Here is a 24,105-nt window from a genome sequence, read left to right as displayed (position 1 = left end):
GAGGATTTCACACTGTGGTCAGAGGCTGCTCTTCATCACTATGCTATCAGAAGCATAAACCCCAGACAGAGCTGAGGGCTGAATTCATGCCATAAGAGGTGTGTCTATTTCTCTGGCACCAGAAATATTTGAAGGCAATAGCGCTGGCTCCATATATGTCAGGGAAGAGGGTGTTCCTAGGAAGAAGCAGGCTGGATGTCAAAATAAATTTATCAACCTAAAAACAGTCCTTTTTAATCAGTTTTCAGCCATATTAGTTGTTCAACGAGATACTGTGTGAGGCCGCATTGTGTGCTAAGGATGGAAGAAATAGGACTTCATGGTCGGCAGCTAAACCGACTTCTTTTCATGCTAATGCACACACCAGTGCAGGGAGGATGCTGCCAAGAATAATATAGAATATTCTGAAGCCTACAGTGAAAGGCTGCAAAAAAAATCTCATTTTACTGAGTACTTGAAAGAAGGAAGCTGTGGCAGCCAGTAAATTAATCCTGTTATTAAAAGCCATGCCGCCTACATGAGCCTACGTACACATGTACATACACATATATTCTCCAGCCCTGGTGTCTCCTTTTCTATAGCTGTCTCAGATTGCTCAGGGACCAGCATGTGGGAGGCCCTTGAACATCAGGGGATAGAATGGCATTGCAGCAGATTTCTCTTATTTCTGAAATGAAAACGACATTTAGTCTCTACTCGTAATGCAGTCCAGTAAGCCAGTCCCAATTTATTTCAGATTGAATGGTATGAACTCCCTAGTATTTGACTGTTTTTCTTCTATGAAGCCATCAAATTCAATCGTTCATCCGAATAGTTTAGACATACTGAGAGTAACGTAAATGGAGGAGTAACTTTCCAAATTTGAAATCTTGCTGCATCTTGTAGATGGTAAACTTGTGAATCGGACTTGGCATGAAAAATCTAAGTAACCAGAAATCCAGTAAGGAGCTTTGCTGTCTTATTAGGGTTCTAAGCACTTCTCTTCGGTTTTTCAGAGGACCAATCATGTAAAAATCCAACTATAATGAATTGGTAGTCCAATAGAATTTGTATATGTTAGGAAGATAAGTTAACTTTTGGGAAAATTACAGAAAAGTAGTGTTAATTAAAAATGAGATAGAATGAATAAAGTGAAGTTAGTATAAAATTAAACATGAGGGATCATCAGCGCTCTTTAAAAATTTTACTGAGGAGAATAAGTTTTAAATTCTTAAAGATTAATAATTTAATGTTTATAGACTAAATAGATATAATCTTGATAGATTAAATCTTAATTGCAATTAATAATTAAAAAATTAAAAGGTGAATCTACATTCTGCTAGTAATAGAATAGTAGAGAGGTATAGTGGTCCAGTTATAAATTGTTGAATTACATAAAAGTGAGTTGAGACTACTAAGTTAAAAGGTACCTTTCTCACATGAGAATAAATGTATATATAAAGCATGATGAGTGATATCTGCAGAAATCAATAAATACAGAGACACAGACCTAAGTGACTCTCGGTGTCCCTGTCCACAAACACTAACTCTCCTCTTCAAGAGATTGAAAAAGAGCTACTATGATGGGTAGGTGAAGAAACAGTTTTAATGCTTGACCATTCTCTGCATTCACTTGCCCAGCCTAATTTCTTATTCATCACAGTAGTAAGAGAGCAAGTTTTATTTTGAGGAAGCGTAGGAGCTGTGGATTTAAATGCAGGGCTCTTCATACTCAGGGTGAAATAGATCTGATTTCTAATATAAGTGTTCAGAAAGCTTAAGGAATGATGTATTAGCACAACAGCTTTATTTCCTCATTGCAATCACGAGAGACAGTCAGTCTGTGCTATTACTCTCTGGATCAGGTCGCCAGGTCAAGCTTGAGCATGGGATTTGCATTTTAAATATGACCACTTGCTATGAATACTTTGTAAAATTGTGAATGACGTATTAAAAGATATTTTAAAGGAGGAAAGAGCACTGTATTCTTTCTTTAAAATTTATTTTCTGCCAAGTGTACAATCAATCAGGATGAGTTTACAAAACTCAAACTTTTAATACTGTTAATAATATTCGATCAGGTATATATTAAATTAATTAAAATAGAAAAGAGAATCCTACCCTTTTAAAATAATTAAAAAGGCAACAAAGTTTTAAACTCATGTGGCTAAAAAAAAATCACACTAGGGCTTCCCTGGTGGCACAGTGGTTGAGAGTCTGCCTGCCGATGCAGGGGACACGGGTTCGTGCCCCGGGTTCGGGAGGATCCCACATGCCACGGAGCGGCTGGGCCTGTGAGCCATGGCCGCTGAGCCTGCGCGTCCAGAGCCTGTGCTCCACTACGGGAGAGGCCACAACAGTGAAAGGCCCACATACCGCAAAAAAAAAAAAAAAAAAAAATCACACTAAGGTTTTAGTGACCATCTGGTTCAACCCATATTTGACAGATTGTACCCCAGGTTGTTTGGAAAAAAAGTAGAAAACTCAGACCAAAGGCTTTTATCCTCTACAAATAAGATGCTTTCACCTGATTTTTCCTTAGATTCCTTAAAATGTTTAGTAAACTGAGTAATGGTTATGATTTTCTGCTAAAACAGTTTGATTCTAAGTTCTATTCCCTGTAAAAGTCCTGTTTTCCTGGAGGCTTTACTCTAAAATTACATTCTTTTAACTAACTTCTATAATGAAATTAACACCCAATATATATTTTTCCCAGCTTCATTGAGATACAGTTGACATGTAACATTGTGTAAGTTTATGTATTGATTTGACACATCTGTATATTGCAAAATGATTACCTCTGCAGCTTAGCTAACACCTTCACCACATAATTACCGTTTCTTTTATGTGATGAGAGATTTCTGTTTTTTGAAGTGTCAGAAACACGTGACTGATGGATTCAGTGTTGACTGACAGACTCCCTGGAACAAAGTCAGCTTTCATACATCTCTGGATAAAAAAGTAGTGTTAAGATATAGGGACCGTTTCTATATGGGTGTTTCTTATTTGATGAATATTTCTGTTCTCCTCTGTGTCCCACATGTGTGAACACACTCATGTTGGCGTGGGGAGCATAGGGCAGGCGCTTCATGGTAAGAGTGTGTGGGCAGATGTCTGCCTTTCTGAACTGTAGTGGGAGGGACCATCTGGTGTCCTCTTTCTTGAAGAACTAATTTTTGCAACTTTCTGAAGGGAGCACTTGGCATAGGACCTCCGCTGGATGTGGAGGTCAGAGATACAGGAAGAAAGAAGGGAGTAATCTTGTCTTGCTTGTCGGCTGCCTAAAGCATCACCACGTGAAACATATGTAAGTTTCACCGGATGTAAAACACAGGAGTGTGTCCTGGGGGAAATAATTTACACCGACAATGAGTGAGGTGACTTAGCAGCCTTTCCTGTCTCTCCTTTCTTTGTTGGTTTTGCTTCCTTAGGAAAAATCTGCAATTGTTGGGGTTTTTTTTTGTTTCGTTTTTTTTCTGCTGCATTGTAAGTATTTTGCAGCTGCTTCTCTTGTTATTACTATTTTTATAAAAATCACCATCCTTTTAAAAGCCATTGATTGCTTCAGAGCACAGAAGGAAAGTGTAAACACAAAATAATTCTCGAATCACTGAACTGACTATCTTGTCTCTTGGTACTGAAGTTGCTTATTCTGAATAATGTGTATCTACTGTTCTGGCAACTGTTAAAATAAATAAAGCATTCTGAGGTCATAAAGAGTGTTTAGAATGTACTTAGTTGAAATGGAGGTTCTAAACATTTAAGCTTTGTTTTTTCGCAGGCCATTCATGGTGAGGGGCTCTTTGGCTTTGCCGAACGGTGTGGAGGAAGTGAGGACACGTTTTTGCTAAAATATTCAGCTCTGAGGGCATTTACCTTTAATAACATAATTAAGATTATTACCTTCAACTATTATGGAAGTTAAAGTGTGCATAAACCTCTTCGTCATCGTGTAATACATGGGAAACTAGTACACGTGTATTGCAACACAAGTATTTTTATAAATGTTATGCGGCCATCTTAAAAATTTCCTATTTGCAAGAGATTTTCCCCTTTCTATATTGATTAAACTCTAAGCTGTCAAAGTCACATCAATCGTTTCTCCAACTTGCAGAGTTTTTCCTAAACTGCCCATCAGTTTTCACCTCTAGAAAATGAAATGTGTTAATGAGATCAGTCCAGTTGTTTACAGTTCACGTGGCAGCACGTATGTTTATAATGCTCTTCACTTGATGACTTATCTTGCAGTTTCTAATTGTGAGCTCTCTAGTCCTGGCAAGGTCTTTTGGGGAAATTCCTGTTGTCATCCTTTGAGGGAAATTTCCATATAATTTTGGATGGTTAAAACCAGGTAGAAATAGTGGAAAAGATAGTGCATTCTTGGCTAAAGTGAAGAACCTTTTTCCTTAGAACACCTTGATCTGCACTGTAAAAAAATTGTACTGTTGACAATAAAATCCTTGAGGCAGGGGACAGAGGTCCAGGAGCCTGGACGGCCCACGAGAGGCATGGGTACCAGCATCTGATAGCTTTTTATAGGAGCAGGGCTGTGCTCTGGGACTCCAGGTCCTAGACCAAGACAACATTACCCTGGATAAAGGAGCACTGCTCTTTGCCTCCTGAGGCTTTTCTAGCTCGAATGTGGCTTATTGACAAGTTCAAAGGCATATTTTGCTCTAGGTGGGTAATGCACTTAGATATGGCATTCAGAGTCCCCGTAAGCTCGGGTGGCTCCTGGGTAGCAACTTCACACATAAAACAAAGCAGAAAATTCAGCAGTTAGGCCACTGTCATCAATCAAACTGGATAATTTTAGACAAAAATAAACGAAGGTGGATTTTTAGAAGTGGCTTGATTTTTGTGTGTGTGTGTGAAAGTTTAGGTATTAGTCATCCGTTGCTGCATACAAATTACCCAAACATTAAGCAGCTTAAAGCAACAAACCCTGCTGCGGAGTTTCTGGGAGTCGGGAATCCGGGGAGGTTCAGCCCGTGCCTCCGGCTCAGGCTCTCACGGGCTGCAGTTAAGGCCGCTCAGGCTGCCGTCTCTGGGGGACTGGCTTGCAGGCTCACTTATGTGGCTGTTGGCTGGTGCGGGCTGGCTGCTGGCTGGAGACTGCGGCTCCTTCCCTCCGGGCCTCTCCTCGGGACAACTTGTAGCCTGGCGGCTGGCTCCACTCAGGGACCAAGGGGCACCCACGGTAGAAGCCACCAAGAGCTGTCCTGCTACTTTCACTGACTCTGGTCACTGGCAGGGAGCCCCTGGGTCCAGCCCACACTCAGGAGCAGGGGATCACACACGGGGACCATTTAGAGGCTCCCTACCACCCTGGGTCGTCCTTGCTTCTCTTTAAGCATTTGGGACTTTGTTATAAATAATGGTAACTAAAGGTTCTGCCCTGAGAACCCAAGAGTGGTCTCCCTTCTACCCCCTGCAAAGTTAATCATTGGGAATTTCCTAAGTTTACACATTTCCAGTGTGCATTATATGAAACCTTACAGAACGAAGTTATAAAACTGAAACAGCGACAGGCATCCTGTGGAGAGAAGGTTCTGGCCCCCTGAGCCCCTGACAGTTACCCGGGGACGGGTCAGGCAGGTGAGGCCGCCAGGCTTCCGGACAGAGGCGCAGGCTCAGGACGAGCTCCCAGGCTCCAATCTCAGCCTGGCCACTTGCTGTGCTTCCTACCCCTGCTGCTTTGTCATGTGTAGAGAGAGAGAGTAAAAACAGGGTCTGTGAAAGGAGGGTGGTGAGAGAGCAAGTTAATGCACAGTTAGGGCTTGACCCGGGGCGGTGTTCCTGTGAGCTGATACCGACATGAACTCACAGCGGACACACGCCCTGGGCACACTCTTTAAAGTGATACCATCATACAAGTAAGCTCTAGTTTTCTCTTTACCCAGAAATACACAGAATTAGGTAATTTTGCTGCACGATGTGCATTAACATTAAAAAGCCCAAGGCTAAAATCAAAGCGACACTCCACTTGATTAAATGTTTATTTGGGTCAGAGCCAGTGGTGGTGTTTTGATGCTATTGGGAAGGCTGTAGCCTGGTTTCCTTTTCAGGCACCCTCGTGGCTTTCATTCCATTTCACTCACTTATTCCTGTCTATTCCTTTTGTGAGCCTGAGAACCTCCTGTCCCCCGGGCCCTGGAGGTAACAGAGATGGTCACAGACACATGGACAAATGCCCGTGACCCTGGATGAGAAGAGCTCTGGGAGAGGTGCCCCCAGCAGAAGGAAGGCACCTGCTTTGGGGGAGGAAACACTGGAGCAGAGCAGGAACAGGCTGGATGCAGGAAGGTGGTCCATTGCCTTCGAGGCCTTGAGGCCAGAAGCAGCACAGTGCAGGGCTGCTCAGCCGGGCAGCCGCTTGGAAGGGCAGGATGTGTGTCGGTGGGACAGGGAGCCGCAGGCCCAGGCAGGAGCCAGGCTGCAACCTTGATGGAGGGTGAGATCCATCACTTAGTCGATGTCGCAGAGGGGACACTGAGTCCTCTGATCCCTCCTAAGGCCCATGTGACCCGGCCCCATCCAGGACTGCCTGGGCCACCGCGGGCCAGGGGTAGTCAGACAGGCTGGGGGCTTTGCTGCCCCGTGGCCTGCTGCTCATGGGGTGGCTGGTCGCCCCCTCACCGCCTCACCTCAGGGCTTGGATCTCACCTCCTGCGGTGCTCCTAGGGGATGCAGCGGCTGCCTCCTCCACCCCACGGCCCTGTCCCCCTTGCCACTGCCCACCCCCGAGTTCTTGTTTACAGGGTGCTCATCTTCCAGCATGGCTTGCAATCTTCTATTGTGCTTATTGTTCACCATACATCTCCCCTCCTGAAAGTGAAGGGATGCTGGTCAGTCCCAAGGACATAGTATGTGCTCAAAAAATACTTAGTGACTGGATGACTAACCAAATGTCTTTTGGGTTGTTAAGGAACATCAACTCTGGATGAGAAGAGACAGAAAAAAATAGCTAGAAAGACAATCCAAGCATGGATTCTTGCTCTTTTATTTTGCTTCATTTATACATTTTCCTGTCCAGTGATAGGGTGGAAGTTTCTTCCTGCTTTGGGTCTTTCATAAAGGAGGTTGGGAGTGGCCATGGTGGTAAACAAAACTACCGTCATGTGCACGGCCCCCGTGGGATGAAAAAGCACTTTTGTTGATGCCTTCCTCCCCCCACAGCATCCCTCACTGTACCCTGCTTGCCTGTCATTGTCCAAAGGAAGCCACCAGCAGCTGGGACCCCATCTCCTAATGCCATGTGCATCCCACTCTGGTCTGTCCCCAGGTCCCAGGCGCTCTGACTCTGCAGGCAGGAGCACCCAGCCCTTGCCCGTGCTGTGTCTCCCCAGCTCAGCCCTCTCTGGCCTTGTGAGCCCCTGCACAGCCTTCTTGTTTCCTGCTCCTGGTGGTGTTCCCCTTGTGCTTCCATCTCTCAACTCCCATCCCCCTGCTGGGTCTGCATCCCTTTCTGGCGGCTGTCCTGGACACCCCCACAGATGATCAAATGACCAGCCCCTCTCTCTGTTGTAGTAAACTTCTTCCATGAAAACTTTTCTTGTGAAAATGGACTTCCCCGGTTTTTCTCCTATCTGTCCTCAATTTTCTGCTGACTTTTTCTTCCGTACCTGCCCATTTTCCCTTCCCCATCTCACCCCCCTGGCCCCCCATGTAGGCAGCTGCCTCCCCTTGTTGCTGTGGCCTTCAGAGAGTCCATCCCCTCTTGTCCTACCCGCTCACCCCTCTGCTCAGGGCCCATCTCCACTTCCCTCTGGGGTCACTGAGCAGCGATCCTGCCCACACTGTCCCTTGACTGTTTCCATCAGGGCTGAGTCCCACGGTTGGATTCCGTGCATGTGTCTAAAGGTAAACTTACCACCTTCTCCTTAAATGTCTTATTTTCCTCCACGGCAGGAATCCTTATCACCGCGGTTGCGATCCTTGGAGTCACTTTTTTGTAATTTCTCTTCACATCTCTCCATATTTATTGTACCAAATGCCTTTTTATTTCACGTACTGCTTCTTAAGTTCTGTTGTTTCTGCACCATTTACACCTTGTTGCTGCAACACTGAAGTTTCCCGGCCCACCAGTCCAGCCCACGTGCAGTCTTAGATTACTTTTTCTGAAATGTTTTCTCCGGATCCAGATGGTCAGGGACTAGTTCTTTCAGCTCCACATTCTCTCCACTTTCTCTCCGACTAACTTTTTTTTTTTTTTTTTTTTTTTGCGGTACACGGGCCTCTCACTGATGTGGCCTCTCCCGTTGCGGAGCACAGGCTCTGGATGCGCAGGCTCAGCGGCCATGGCTCACGGGCCCAGCCGCTCCGCGGCGTGTGGGATCTTCCCGGACCAGGGCACGAACCCGTGTCCCCTGCATCAGCAGGTGGACTCTCAACCACTGCGCCACCAGGGAAGCCCCTCCGACTAACTTTTGTTCCAACACTTCTCCATCCTGTGAATCCGTAAAACTGATCTCATCCACACATGCATACTTACTCCTTCTCCCTCCCTCAGCCTTTCTTTATTCACCCAATAAGTTTATTTTTAATTGCTGTAAGGCGCTCATTTTCTTTCCACATGGATGCTGCACACCACCCTCTCCCTGTCTGGTAACGAGGATCCTCACCACAGTTGCTCGTGTTTTTGAGGACTTTCCGGGTCCAAGACTCTGGCCAAGTGTTTAAACCTTCACTCCTCGTCGTAAGCCTCTGAGTCAGAGACGGTTATTAGACCCATTTCATAGATGAGGAAGGGGAGCTTGGGGAGGGAAGGAGCACATCTCCGACCTGCCGTGCTCCCTTTAGGACGAGATACGCAGAGCAAGAAGCGTAGACTTGGGGCCTGCGTTTAGTTTTGTCTCCGTCACCTCCTCGCTGGGAGCACCCAGGGAGTGGGTGAGTCTCTGGGCCTGGGAGCCTTCCTTATCAGAAGGGGACTAATCAGATAACTGGGGACAGGCCTGGCCACAGAGCATTTGGCAAATATTTTCTTTTCTTTTCTTCCCCTTCAGTCTCACCTCTTCTTCCATCCACAGCCTTAGGCGAACGCCTCAAACCCTCACAGCCCCGTTGCCTATGTTTCCGTAACAATTTTAGTTTGCCCAGCTTACTTTGTGACGTGTTTCGGGCCTGCCTTCAATCAGGTACGCCGATGCTGCCCTCTCGGTTGGGTTCTAAGAGCAGGGACCGTGCGTTTTAATTCCCGTTTCTCATCACGCTGCAAGTAATGATGGGCACAGAACGGATGCTCCGTTCTTCCTCCCTACTTGAAGATCTGCTCCAGAGTTGCCGCCTGATGCCGTGATGCCTAAGGCTGTCCGTCACTAACGCCTCTCACCTCTTCTCCCCCCGCAGCCTGTGCGTTCCGGTACAATGGGCTCTCCTTCGTCTACCTCATCTACCTTCTGCTCATCCCCCTGTTCTCAGAACCAACCAAAGCCACCATGCAAGGTAAGAGACCTTTGCTACTCTGTACCACAGCTGAGTGTGTCTGGGGGCTCCCCGGGGCTGTCGTTATCTGATGGGAGAGATGCCGGTCCAGTGGGGAGCAGGGTCACACGTCTCAGCAGTAGAGCTGTGTGGCACTTGGTGGTGACGTGTTTTTGTCACTCACACAGCTGTCTTCCCCGTACAGGTTCCCTGGCAGGCCTGTATTTGTAGGTTTGCAGACAGTCTGGAAGGGTTTGGCTGATTAAGAGCAACTCAGTGTGCTGTCATTAAAATGAGGCACACGGGGTGATAACAGTGGCACAGATTTGTGTATTCTGTCTGCCGGGGAGAAGGAGGTGGCAGGCAGAGAAGGGGTCTCTGAGCCCCGGAGCAGGAGACCTGGGGAGGAAGCCGGGTGCGGTCGTGGCTCCTTCACGTGTCAGCTGAGAGCTGTCACGTGTACCTCCATCAAGGACAGAAAGGGAGAGATTCGAGTTCTCGTTTCTCAAGCGTGTTCCTGCAGACCTTTAGATCCCTCCCCCGTTGCTCTCCAAGCACCTGAAGGCATAGAAGGAAATAGTGCCTCTGTTTCCTGAGGCTCTGATGAGGAAGCCTGGTCTGGTTGGTACATTTACACATTTGAAGTTCTTCCACAACGATAGAAGTTAAACCGCACTGAGTTAACTTAATTGTTTTTCAAAACAATGCCATTACAAGAAATAAGGACTGTGCCCAGTGCCTTAGTGAGTGTGATGGCCGTATGTTTACAGGAAGGGATGGAAAGTTGGGTTTGACCTGGGGATGGCCATGGCTCCGGGTTGCCAGCTCACGGTACTGACTCTTCAGGAAAAGCAGTAGAGACTTGGTATAAACAGAGCATAAAATCATGACTTTATCTCTCCCATTCTCCCCCTGACTATTATTACATTGATTGTGGGTCTTTTGATCATTCATCCTAATGGTTAGGTCTGCAGATGCTATGTTGATTTTCCTGCCTTAAGAAGAATCTAAATAATAGCTCTTCTAAGTCACTTAAATCCTTAATACACAAAATTAAGAAGGACTAGAGAAATGTGAGTCTATACAAATCCTCATCAAACCAAAAATATGCTGTTCATGGGACCCCACCCACTCCAGCCTGATTCCTAGAGTCCAACGTAAGCAAAGATGTTTAAACAGAGTAGCTTCTGGCCTCAGAACCAAGTTGGTAACATACAGGTGACTCCTATTTCATGGCTGGGAGCTCACGTTTTCAAGAAAGAAGGTTTCGTACATATTTAGCATTAAGTGCTTTAAAAATGAGTACCTGTTTGTACTCCATTAAATGATCTATTGCTTTTCTATCAGGGTGTCCCCTTGTTTTACCTGGAAACCAGGTCAGTGGGATTCCCCTTCATACTTAATGTGATGATGCCTGGCTTTGCCTTCTTCCCAAACTACCCGGCCCTGCTCTGCCCAGTGGTCTCTGTAGGGGTGATGGTGACCTGGGATGTGCGGCTTAGTCCTCATGTGTGTCAGTGGCCCATTGTCTGTACCTGGAGCACAGGGAGTCACACGGTCAGGAAACTCATAGGTGAAACGTGAAATCAGAGGCAAAGAGCAGCTCCTGTGTGTGGGGAGAAATATCCTGAATCACCAAAGTGTCACAAGGTCAGAGCACAGACAGCATCACCGTGCACAGGTGTCTGCCATGTCTCCCTCCCAGGCGCTGAGAGACGAACAGCTCAAAGGGAGCCCGCAGGCATCTTTCCAGATGGTACCTGGGGGCAGGGCTGGGATTGTGTGTCCTGTCCTTCCGTCCTTCCTGAGGGGTGTGGCTGAGACCTCATAACCTCATTTATTTGCTGTGTCTGAAAACGCACAGGGACTCGAGGGAGGGAGGCCCCCATACGACTTTTGTGAACATGTAGGACTCCCCATCCGGCGTTTCCACATCTGTGATTCGAGGCACCCAGGCCGGGCGTTTCTGGTGGGGTCCAGGGCTTGGGCCATGTGGTCCAGGATGATGCCTGTGTGGTGTCCATGCAGACGGTGATGGGCCTGGAAGGGTGATGGCTGTGTGGCTTTGCAGGGGGCCTTGGGGGGTCACACACACTCGGCCTTTCAAGTTCCTGTTGATACTCATTTCTCACAAACAGGAAAGTCCAGTGTCACCTGGGAGAACCCAACGGCATCCGCTCTGCCTGGCGGTGTAGGTCCTCTGCCACACACGCACACACACATACACACTTGTGCACACGCACACACACACACACAGTCACAGGCATGCACACTTGGGGCTCGGAGGAGAGGCACCTTGAATCGGCCATCAGTCAGTGTGCAATTCCTCCCTCTCTTCTTTCTCCTTGGATTTCTCAGCAAGAGTCAGATGTTGGTGTAGTGCATCCCACAGTGCCCAGGGGGTCTCAGCGAAGCCCCTGTCCCTGGGCTGGGAGTCTCTCCACCCAGGCAGCTCTCTCGGCTCCTGGGATGCTCTCCTTGGCCCCTCGGCCTTCCAGGGTCTCACCCGAGGCTGAGCCGAGGCCCCACTTCGATACGTTTATTCACTGAGTCGCTTCTAACGCACCCCCTTGAAGATGGCTAGGATTTTGCTGTTTTGTTAACTGCTGCATTTCCAGGATACGAGACAGCATCTGGTGTGTAGCAGGCAGTCAGTAAATATTTATGGAATGAATGAATGAACGCATTCATTTCTAGAGTCTAGAGCTCTAGGAGCATTTAGGAATGCAGCCCTAGTCCTCTGCGTCCCTCAACCTCCACGAGAGCAAACGTCACAGAACAGTTCATCACCTACACCCGTCCTCTGGGGACAGAAGCTCGGGGCAGGGCGATAGGCTATGGGAGTTTGCTATTTTAGATTTATTGGGGATCAGGGGATATGAAGTAATTGAAGAAATCAAAATGTTCTATGACTTTCCGTACAACGTTAGGCATTTTATTTAAGCCTGTGATACTGTAGGAAGGGCAGTAAATCTTTGCTTGCTGTTCAGTTAGCAGTGTGCTTTGCATTTAGATTGAGACTTCACTCCATTAAATAGGAACTAATATATAATTAACTTCAGGTGGTCCAAATATTCCGGGTTGATGAGATATTAAATTCTTTAACCAGACGCATGTTAGGTTTCCTATACCTTATGTGTAATGAGTACCCCCATCGGCCAGTATGGTGGGAGGGTTGGTATTTTCTTTGGATGGAATGTAAGTGGTAAAACGTACGAGATGTGGAAGAAGTCCATATACTGTATATACTCATTACATCCTGGCTCATGACAATACGACTGTTATTTTGAGGTACAACATTATTACTTTGAACGTCAGAGATTTAGAAATCTCAATCTCATGGCTAGTCCTAACCTCAAGATTTTTCCTTGTGCTCTTTAGATATCAGCTAAGAATTGTGTGATTTCCAGCCTTTCTTGTTAAATGATATTTATATTAAGTAACCAATTACTAGAGAGCCAATGGCACTGCCTACTAAGTATGTATTATTATTTACAGGCATCAATTAATTTAATTCCTACAATGACCTTTTGAGGGAGCTGCCATTATTATTAAAAACTATTATCAGAAATCCTCATGTTACAGACAAAGCCTGAGTTCGGGCGGCCTAAGAACAAGCCCCAGGACACGGGCACTGTGTGGGTGGCCACGCTTTTAACCACTGTGTTGTCTGACTCATGCCCAGGATGGAACACCATTCTCAGGATTTGCAAGGGTGGAGGGAAACCCACTCGCTTAATAAATACTTGTTGGCTGATAGATTACCAGGTCCTGGGCACAAGCGTCTGGAGAGATAATATGGGTGTGTTTAAAGGAGACATTTTCATTTGCATCAGTGCAGATTGATGACGTACGTGTATGTTATATAGAAAATACATCTTATTAAGTGTGATTGTTTATTTCTTTCAACAAATGTTCATTGAGAGACTGCCCTTCACGGAACACTATGTTTGGGTGTGTGGAGGATAAAAATGAGAAGAAAACATGGTTCTTCACTGGCATGGCCTCCCAAACATGCTGGCTCTTATGTATATCATTGAATGGTAGCTCTTTCAAAGAGGTTGTCTTTGGAAGCCATAGATGTATTCCAGTGACGCTGTCATTGGAACTGACCTCAAATTAGTCCTCTGCAGTTGCCTTTAGAGTTTGCCTTCAATAGGCTCAATGGTGGCAAACCATTGTCCTTTTAAGGAGGGTCTGATCTCATAGTATTTGGAGTCAAGTTTGATGAGGGAAAAACTGGTGATGAAATCAGTCATGTCAATTTTAGAAAAGAAAAAGACAAAACCCAGAGTATTTAGTATAAAACAAAGTGTCTGAAGGTGACTCCTCATGATTGGTGAGGAGGTTTAAGATTTATTGACATGAGAGCACCATGGTTGATACACACGAATGACGAACACATGGAACATCTTTCCATGATGGGTTTGTGTGGATAGACGAGATCTAGGATATCAGGCAAAATGAGATGCGGAAGCGAGAAGGCAACATCCTGAAGGAGGTGTTGATTAGCTTGATCTACAGGGGAATCTGGACCACAAGAGTCAGGCTGCACCTACCTGGCCCAGACCAGAGGCTCAGAGGGAGTATCTGCAGAGATCCGTGAACTGAGGGTACTAATAGTATGTCACATTTCCTATGTACCAGGAACTGTTGTAAGCACTCCCTGTGTGCTAACTCATTTAATTAGAGGTTAGCAAAATCATGCATTGAAAAGGCAGGACCCCCTCCATTCTGGAATGAAAAGAAAACGCACTGGGTTATAAATCCACTTAACCAACTAGGAACACTGCACAGTGAGGGGATAGACTGCTCCATTCCCTGCACCTGACCATACTTTATTAGATTTTGATTTTGTAAATGCTCAGAGTCCCAAGTCTTTTTCAGTTGGTTTCAACAGAAAATTTTACATCCTTGCATGCACTTTGGATAAACGACAGCTCTAACTTTATCAATAAAGTGTCCGGGGTCTGGGGTGAGAGACACACATCTGGCTACAGTGTGAAATCTGGGATTTGCTGGAAATCGCTTGCTTGGTCCTGCCTGCAGCTTGTCTTTGTTCACGTGCCCTCCTGCAGGCTGGGGTGGGTAAGAGGATCTTCTCCATTCTTTTTTGGGGAGAGTCATTTACTAATTGGGGGCTGCTTAAAAAGGAATGCTCCAAACGTCAAGACTACAACACTTGCTGGGCAATATTAGCAGTTGACCTACAGCAAAGATATCTTAGAAGCATCATCATCTAATCAGTTCACGTGTGAAATGTTTATGTCACACACACTCACACACACACACACACACACACACACACACACACACACACACACACACACACACACACACACACGTCAAAGGAGCAGAGATGAGTGTTGTCTAAGGAGGGTAATTATTTCTAACAGCAAAGCTGTCTTCTAGTCCAGGGACTCATACTCACTGGGAGCCTTCTCTGAAATCGGATGACATTAGTAGGTGAGAACAGAACTCCCAGTGGTGGAGGAAAGGGGAGGGCTTTGGGTGCTGGGTGGGTCTTTCTTAATTTAAGCCTCCCTGTTCAGTTACGAAGGCCAGGTCCTCCCGGAGCAGGTGAAACACAGATGTGGGTCCAGCCCTCGGCTGAGGCGGTCACGTTGCCAAAGGAAAACAAAAGGGCGAAACTTTCAGGATTTGCCCTCCAAATATTTTTCAATATGGGGTTTCATGAAGAAGATTTTCTCCTCCCTGTTAGGAAAGGAGTGGGTCTCTGAAATATCTTTTTTTTCTAATTAACTTTGCTCTGTTATTTTGAGCAAGGTAGCAGTTCCTTTTCTGTATTTGCTTGTGTTTACAACTCAAAAGTTTTTAAGAAGGTAGTTTTTCTCGTTTTGGGGATCTCTTTCAACATTTGGGAGGGGGTGGATGGAATTAGACGGGCGGTAATCGAGAGGCTTCACTGTGCTTTGAGGACAATTGTGAGCAAGTGAAATTTTAGCAGGTCAAGTTCAGTTTTGTAAACTGTTGCCAAAGTTATTCCAAGATGATAGGGAAGAATATTTTCTCTCCATCTCTGAACAGGAGTCCTAGTTTAAGAAGAAATTGTAATCATCATGGAGTAGAGTGTGTGTGTGTGTGTGTGTGTGTGTGTGTGTAAAATAATCACCAGAGGGCCTTGCCCTGAGGTTCTGACCCAGGGTACACTTTACCAGAATCACTAAAGACTCCCTGAGAAAAGAAAAATGATGTTCCATTTGCCGACATGAAGAGGCAAAGAGGTCTGTAACTTGTAAAGACGTGTTTAGACGTCAGAGAGGAAATAGTAGCAGATATTTTAAACTGCTTGCATCTGGTTTTTGTTGAAAACACTGTTAATCTTTATACTATTATTATTATACCATAATAAACCATCTGGTTTATTATGTCATCATAAAGCAAAAGGCAAGAAAATATTTAATTGAACAAATTCTTTGGGGTAGGTGTTCTATTACCAATATCAGCTCACAACCAAACAGAAGGCTACCAAAATGACTAGATGCTTGTTTCTTGAACTTTTGAATAAATTAGTGATAGGTCTTTTAGGTTTCTTTATCTGTCCTTTTGAGGGGGCGGTGGTTGTTTTGGATTTGGCAAAGACTATTCAGTGACACAGAAGAACTTTGAGGCAACACATATAATTCTCAGCTCAGGAAACATTGGGTCGTATTATTATGACTAAGGAGAGGTTTTCACAAGTCCTAAACTCTGGCTGTGATAAACCAAATCTGCAGTGTGGCCTCACCTGTTATTTAGATGCTGTCTGTCATGACAGGGAAGGGGGTCACCTGGACTGGATGTCAGTTTGCTGATTCACACTTCAAATCACTTTTCTTTTGTTTACTCACTTGATAAACATTTACTTGTGCCTGGTCAACGCCGTCCTGGGTAGTTGGACGCTGTACAGTGAATGGCACAGTCTCTCTGGCCCCAGGATGTGAATTAACAGCACGATCGTGGGCAGGTTCCTTCGGTTCTCAGAGTCCCGCTTTCCTCCTTGTTGAGTCCTGGTGCTGGTCTTGATCAGAACCTTAAGATGTCTGCCAGTGGGATCAAGTTCATGGACACACCTCCCTGTGCTCTGTGCTGAACAATGGTTAAAGAGCCCAGAGAAGGAGATCATCACTCTTCTCTTACTTTAAAAAGTTATTTTCCCTTTGAAAGGGTTCAACTGATTTGATTTGCTTCTGTGTGTATTTGAAGTCAATTTATTGCAGTTTTGAAGCTGACTTACTTCAAAGTCTGGACGAGACTAATTTCTGATGGATTCACTTGTTAGAGTCTAGGCTTTACTTTGTGGGTAACTATTTCTCTTAAACAGACCCACGTGTATTTGCACAGATTCATACAAAAGAACCCTTTGAGATGACAACGTACATTTAGCTTTCAAACAGTGCGAATTATTCATTAGAAGAAAAATAAGTAGATGACACATGCTTGCTCTTTGCGGGGCAGCTCCCCCAAGCTTTCTAGACAGTAACTCCCTGAGTCCTTCTAACACTCCTGTAAGATAGGAATTCGTATTGTTCATATTTTACAGACAAAGAAGCTGAGAAACACACAGAGGTTCATGAATAATTCCTGAAATGAACATTTTAAAAATTTGATCCAGTGAGTGAAAGCTTCTAATATAAATAATTCAGTTACCGACCGAGGCATTTCCCACCTTTGACTGGTTTTATTATAAAATTAATACAGAGTGAAAATAAGTGGAGGGATTTTGCATGTAATCCAGCTGCCTTATGACAGTATAAGAGGACAGTTATTGTACTTTAAACCACCTTTTAGGATATCTGCTCAGCATTAAGCAGAGAAGAGAATCCCAAGGATAATTTTTTTTCTGAATGTTTAAAAATTATTCATTTATTATGTATTGACTAAAAGACCATTCACATTTCTTGATCTCATTCAATAGGTTATGTCGTATGATATTGATACACAGTATGTGTTCGATTTCTTTTGTTCACTGAATGAGCATCACTGCGCATCTGTCGTGGGTGGCTGGCTGGGTGCTGGTGCCCCAGGTGACCGTGACACTGGTCCTTGTGAACGCCCAGCTCACCGTTTAGCACACCCCCTCCCTCCATTCTCCTCATCCCCTCTCCTTCCTTCCTCCTTTCCATTCTCACTCCATTTACTTTTTAAGTTAGTTTTGCCTAAATATATATCCTGCCTTTCAAGTTGCCAATACTCTGTGCACTTAAGGAATATTTGGGGAAGGCCACTCTCCGCCTCCTCTGCTGGCCTGGCGCCCATGATGCTGGTGACACAGGGTGGGCTGGCCTGGAGCCCCGCCCAGAGCCCCAGACCTGCAGGAGGACGGCCTGGAGTCCGGGCATGTGTGTGTCCTGGAGTGGCCTCTTTTTCTTTGTCCCCCTGCAGCCTGGCCACCCATGACCAGGGTTACAGGGTCCATTGGCAATTGGGTGCAAAGGACTATTCTTCTCTGCTCCATCATATCAGGTTCCTTTGGATATAATGGCCTCTGCAAGAGGAAAATTGCTCTTCTAAGATTCAGGGGTGCCTGGCAAGCTGGCGCTGCTGCCTGGGTGGGGATGTCCCCCTGCCCCCAACACACACACACACACACACACACACACACACACACACACACACACACACACACGCCTCTTTAGGATCAAGGCATTGATTCTCTCCATTGTTTGGCATGATGGTGGCCAAGGGCTCACGGCCCTGTCCGTCCATCTCTGAGAACTGTCCCAAGCTGAGAGGGTCTCTCCAGGTGGTAGATGTGGCCCCCATTTTGATGACTGGTTATGGTGGGGTCTCCTTGCCTTGTTCTGGGACAGCCCTGCTGTCTCAGCTCTGGAGCTTCCTGTGGGGTCGTCTGAGCCTCTGCCATCACCGAGTTGCACCCCAGCCTCTCCCTCTCCCCGGCCTTGCTGCCCTCCCTCCCTCCACAGTCTGTGTCCCTGGCCTGAGTGGGTCATCTAAGACCTGCTGACACAGGGCCCTGGCCAGGAGGGCCCGTGAAGGCTGGATTTTGGCCCCCGTTGTGCTGACCAAAACAACAGGATTGTGTGCTTCCAGGGGAAGGCGTCCCATGGGTGAGCGAAGCTAGCAGTGGCCCTGCAAAAACAAAAAGAGGAGAAAGCACATTTTAGAGCAACACACAATTTTCCTGAAGATGAGCCCCATTTACTCAACATGATCCTGTCAATTCCCCTCCTAACTTCCTCAGCGTTCTTGAGAAGTGCGCTGAGTGATTACCCGGCAGCCGTTAGTCTGTAAGGTTCCAGCCTCAGCTTCCCCAGAGGGACCTGGCCACGCAGAGGCTGCAAAGATCCATCACTGCTCCTCTCAGTTGAGAGGCAGAAAGCGAGCAGAGGAAGCGGCTAATAGCAAGGCCGGGTCTGGACGGCGGAGTGATGGGCACCGAAGCCGCAGGACCAGCGTCTTCCGGTCACAGAGGCCTTACTGCCTGCCTCTGCTGTTTCTTTGTTCCACGGTTACTCGCTAGCGGACTGCGTGATAGGTGAGGATTAATTATCTGTTTGCTGCCAGGCTCATTCAACGGCCAGCTTATTGGAAGGCATGATCATGCATGCTGGTCGCGGCTGGCTGCTTGTTCATGGAGACAAGTGTTGGGCAAACACTCGTTCATCTGATGAGCTGACAGTGGTGATGGGGGCTGGTGGGCTGCACCTGTCTTTAAATAGCAGTGACGGGCTCTGTCATTCAACCAGATGCTGCTCATCAAATATTCAGCAGCCAGAGCTTTCACAAAGGCCTTTCATCGGCTCACGTGCAAGCAGAAGGGAGAAAGGAGGCCAAGCTTCTGAAAGCTGGGCTGGGCTAGGCTTTTTTGTTTGGAAATGGGGCAGCGGCTAGTTGGAAGGAGGGATGATTAGAGAATGGTTACCCGGGGAATTTAAACATATTTGTGGTCCGGAGTTTTGCTGTTTTTTGGACTTTGTGTGTAACACCCTAACAGAATCTCAATGAACGAGTCCCCTGCATTAATTCCTGGGACAGTCTGTCACAGAAAGATAGACTTACACTGAGTGGGGGACAGGATGAAGTATTGATTGATTCATTCATTCATTCACTCATTCGTGTCACAAATATTTATGAGGCGTTTACTCTTTGCAAATAATATGTTAAGAACTGGTAATACAACAGAAAGCAAAAGTAAACAACATAGCTCTATAATCCAGAAATTTACTCTCCATTTGGTGATACTAAAGGATAAGTTTAACTTTTCAGACTACATTCTAAAGTCTAAATACAGTTGACCCTCATCATTGGCATATTCTGTATTTGTGAATTAAATTTATTTGTGACCCCAAAATAATAATGGTCACACAGCTTTCATGGTCATTGTCAGACCCAAGCAGAGCAGCAGGGGATTGGAGTTGCTGGCCACTCACGTGCAACCGAGGAAGGTCAAGGCGAGGCTCTCCTTCTGGGTTCAGCTCAGACTGTGAACAAGTGTCCTGTTTACAGTCTAGCTAGTGCCATGTGTACCACGTTTCTGTTCTTTGTGTTGGTGATGTTGCCGTTTAAAATGGCCCCAAGCGTAGTGCTAAGTGCTGTCCTGTGCTTCTAAGTGCAAGAAGGCTGAACGTGTGATCCTGCAATCCCACTCCTGGGTGTAGAACCGGAAAAGATGAAAACTCTAATTCGACAAGATATATGCACCCCTGTGTTCATAGAAGCACTACTTACAATACCCAAGACATGAAGCAACCTAAGTATTCATCGACAGATGAATGGATAAAGAAGATGTGGTATATGTATATGATGGCATACTACTCGGCCATAAAAAAGGATGAAATAATGCCATTTGCAGCAACATAGATGGGCCTAGAGATTATCATACTAAGTAAAGTAAGTCAGAGAGAGACAAATATCACTTATATGTGGAATCTAAAAATGAATTTATTTACAAAACAGAAACAGATTCAAAGACATAGAAAGCAAACTTATGGTTACCAAAGGGGAAAGGTGGGGGATAAATTAGGAGTTTGGGATGAACGTATACACCCTACTATATATAAAACAGATAAACAACAAGGACCTACTGTAGGGCACAGGGAACTCTACTCAATATCTTGTAATAACCTATAATGGAAAAGAATCTGAAAAGGAATATCTATCTATATCTATCTATATCAAGATATAACTGAATCACTGCTGTACTGCTGAAACTAACACAACATTGTAAATAAATTATGCTTCAATTTAAAAAAAAATGAAAAAAAAAAGAAGGCTGGGATGTGCCTTATGGAGAAAGTACGTTTATCAGAGAGACCACGTTCAAGCAGGGGTCACGGTACTGTTGGCCATGAGTTCACTGTTGATGAATCTCTTGAATAAGGTGTCTTTAAACAGGTTATGTATTGATCGGCTGATGAAAATGTTGTTACCAGAGGCTCCCAGGAACCTGTATTTCCCCGTACTGTCCCATTCAGCTCAGGGCAACGTCATAGAGCATCACTAGTGCAAATAACAAGAGTTAACTGTGTACGTTTTGCGCTAGAATTTGGGGCTTAGGGTTCTAGTGACATAGAGCTTGAAGTAGGAGAGGAGAACTGTCATACTGTTTGCAAGGGGTTTCCTAAAATTGTGGCTAGAATTTTCTTTAAGGTATATTAAGACATCTTGGACAATTGTGTGGTTGAGGAGAGCCTCTGTAAAGTTGTCACAACTTCTTTGGTGAAGTGTTCTCTATATCTGATTTGCAATTAGCTGTGTTTTTTCTGCATTTTTTTCTTAAAGGCCTAGAATTTTAAACCTGGGACACAGATCTACCTCTGGATGTGCTGGGTGTTAGTGTCCTTACAGGAATGGTGCAGAGGAGGGCTGTGGAAGAAGCTTGCACTTTTTAAGCTTTCAGTGTTTAAATGACTCATTAATGTAATAATAATGCTATTTATTTTCACATTTCACAAAGACCTTTTACTTTGATTATTTCTTATAATACTCACAATATCCTAAGAGATAGTATTTTCCCACCTTATAAACGAGGACGAGGTTTAGGTTAATTTGCCAGATGTTTGTCAGTTTTTATATATATATATATATATGTATATATATATAAAAACATATAATTATACATATGTGTATATATATAACTGTCTCCTACATTTTTGTATCCCCAATTATGGCTCTAATGTATCCTAATTATGAAAGCTATGAAAGGATTGTTATCAGAACTCTTGGATAATGTCAGTACCAACATATTGATGAGACAGTTTTCACTTACAGTAGGATTATTAAAAAAATCAGTAAGCTCTCTGTTGACTTCAGGAAGTATATATAGTTTGGGAGAAAGTGGATACTTTTTCCCCATGAATTTCATGAATTTTTCTTATTCTCAAGTCTTGTTTAACCTATAGATTTGTTCTCTCTCTCTCTCAACCTCTCTTCTACACAGAGACAAAATCTCTGACAAAATGACAATCAAATTATTTACAGTCCATTCATACATATGTATATGTAATAATTGTGATTACTGGAAAAAATAAAGTGTGGCCAATTTAAATTTCAGATAAGTAACACATAATTTTTTTGTATAATTTTGTCCCCAATTACATGGAACATACTTATTAAAAATTAAATTATTCATTTTTTTTGAGATTCAAATTGAACTGGATGTCCTGCATTTTTATTTGCTAAAATCTGGCAGCCCTAATAATAATCATACTTGTGTGTGTGTGTGTGTGTGTGTGTGTGTGTGTCAGGAAGGAACTATTCACCACCTTTTCAGATGAGATCGGGTGCATTCAGGGTGTATGGCTGTAGATGCCCCACCTTTTCAAGTCACCATTTGCTTGGCTCAGTTTGCGCTCCAGGAGACAAGCATTTCTAAACTCTGCTTTTCAGTTTCGTGCAAAATGTTGATCTACCCTATCAGCTATTCATTCATACAAATATGGGATGATAACAGCAAAACGTTGGAAATGGGATCAGGCTGGTCTTCGAGTTAGCTGATTAAACTTGTCTCTAGTATATGCCCCTCTTTTGCCAAAACATTTTTCGCTGAGCTGTTTTGGGATTAGAGCCAGCGTGCTGATAAAACTGAAACCAAAAGTTATCAGCAGAAGAATACACTAAAGAAGTATTTTCTGTGTCTCACTTAACTATACATTTGATTCAACTTAGCAGGTTGGTTGTGGTCCCTGGGTCACTAGCTCAAGGTTCCTAGTGATGGTTTACAATGCATGGCAACTGCTGTGGGTTTTATCTCCTGTATCCCTTTCCTGCCTCCCAAAGAGTATGACACTGCAGTGACGCCCCATCAAACACACCCGTCCAGACTGGCCTGAATGAACACACATGTTATAACTCTTGGGGGAGATGGTTACACGGTGACCCGCACTGCGTTCCTCCTGTGGGACAGTGTATTTCCTGGAGAGAACATTTGGCCTTTAAGGAGTAGTGTGAAGTAGATGTATGGACAGGGGATGCTCGCCTACCAGGGGTTCGGAATATGGCCTTCTTGACCAGGACAGTGGGGATGTGGTTAAAATGGGTGCGTAGGCACTCTTTCTGCTCAGTTCCAGGTATAAGTCTTGATGCAGCTGCATTTTGCACGAAGTGTCAATATAGATAGTGCCTGCACAGATGTCAGTGTCGGAGAGTGAGGTGAAGATGAAACAAGTAGATGGGTTCCTTACAGGATGTTTTACTCAGTTTTCCAAATTATATAAAGTTTATATTTTTTACAAGTGGTATTCAAGCAACAATAATTTGTACTATTTTCCCACGTTAAGAAGATCCATACAATTGACAGAGCGGGAAAATGAACAAATTTAGTCTAAACACAAAAGGACCACAGATGCGGGGCGATAATACTGGAAAATAAACAATGAAGGAATCACGGTTTCCTCCAGTTCGAACGATTTAGTTAAAAACCCACTGACCTTTAGAAACAATGAGAGTGAGTGTCTGGAATGCAGGATGGGTTCTATGTGCTGGTTTGCTCTGAAATCACATCTCTGTCCCTCCCTGGGCTGAGGGCCGCGCTGCCCAGCACGCCCCTCCTCCGATCTGTGTGGGCCTTTCACAGCCGCTGGGCTTGGTCTGCAATTATTCTTTCTCCTCCTTCCTGGAGCCTTGTGATTGAATTTGGCGAGCGTGTGAGTAGTGTGGCATCATCTAATCTCCAAGTGTCCACGTGTACCTGCACCTCACCGTTCAGGGTCCCCCTGGCCAGTCACCCCAGAGGGTTAGGGGCAGTGATGAGAGCAGTTTAATTGAAGACAGGCCATTCAGTGGTTCAGGATTTTTTTTTTTTTTTTTTTTTTTTGCGGTACGTGGGCCTCTCACTGTTGTGGCCTCTCCCGTTGCGGAGCCCAGGCTCCGGACGCGCAGGCTCAGCGGCCATGGCTCATGGGCCCAGCCGCTCCGCGGCATGTGGGATCTTCCCGGACCGGGGCATAAACCCGCGTCCCCTGCATCGGCAGGCGGACTCTCGACCACTGTGCCACCAGGGAAGCCCGGTTCAGGCTTTATTTTCCAGTTTTCCCACCTGCCATGGACCATCCAAATACCACCACCAGACTCCTCCTCCTCGTCCTCACACCTTCAGAAGACACCCCAAGTTCTGGGCTGGGTAATGTGACCCGTCCAGAGACAAGTTTCTGTTTGCACCAGAGGGAGCTGCTTTCTCCAAAACAGCTCCAACTGTGGCATTTCAAGGCCTTTTAGACAGTTCCCACTAACCCCATT

General features: G+C 45.2%; 1 protein-coding gene across 3 annotated transcripts in view; it reads left to right on the top strand.

The window, feature by feature from the left end:
• Nucleotides 1–24,105, top strand: part of PIEZO2 (piezo type mechanosensitive ion channel component 2) — a 335,172-nt gene that overhangs the window by 52,239 nt on the left and 258,828 nt on the right. For all 3 annotated transcript variants that reach the window (XM_060170424.1, XM_060170423.1, XM_060170422.1), the window contains exon 2: nucleotides 9,331–9,426. In XM_060170424.1, coding sequence (XP_060026407.1) covers nucleotides 9,331–9,426 — 96 coding nt within the window. The remainder of the gene's footprint in view (nucleotides 1–9,330; nucleotides 9,427–24,105) is intronic.

Source organism: Lagenorhynchus albirostris, chromosome 14 (genome assembly GCF_949774975.1).
Source record: "Lagenorhynchus albirostris chromosome 14, mLagAlb1.1, whole genome shotgun sequence".
Lineage (NCBI taxonomy): Eukaryota > Metazoa > Chordata > Mammalia > Artiodactyla > Delphinidae > Lagenorhynchus > Lagenorhynchus albirostris.
This window is presented reverse-complemented; position numbering and strand designations above follow the sequence as displayed.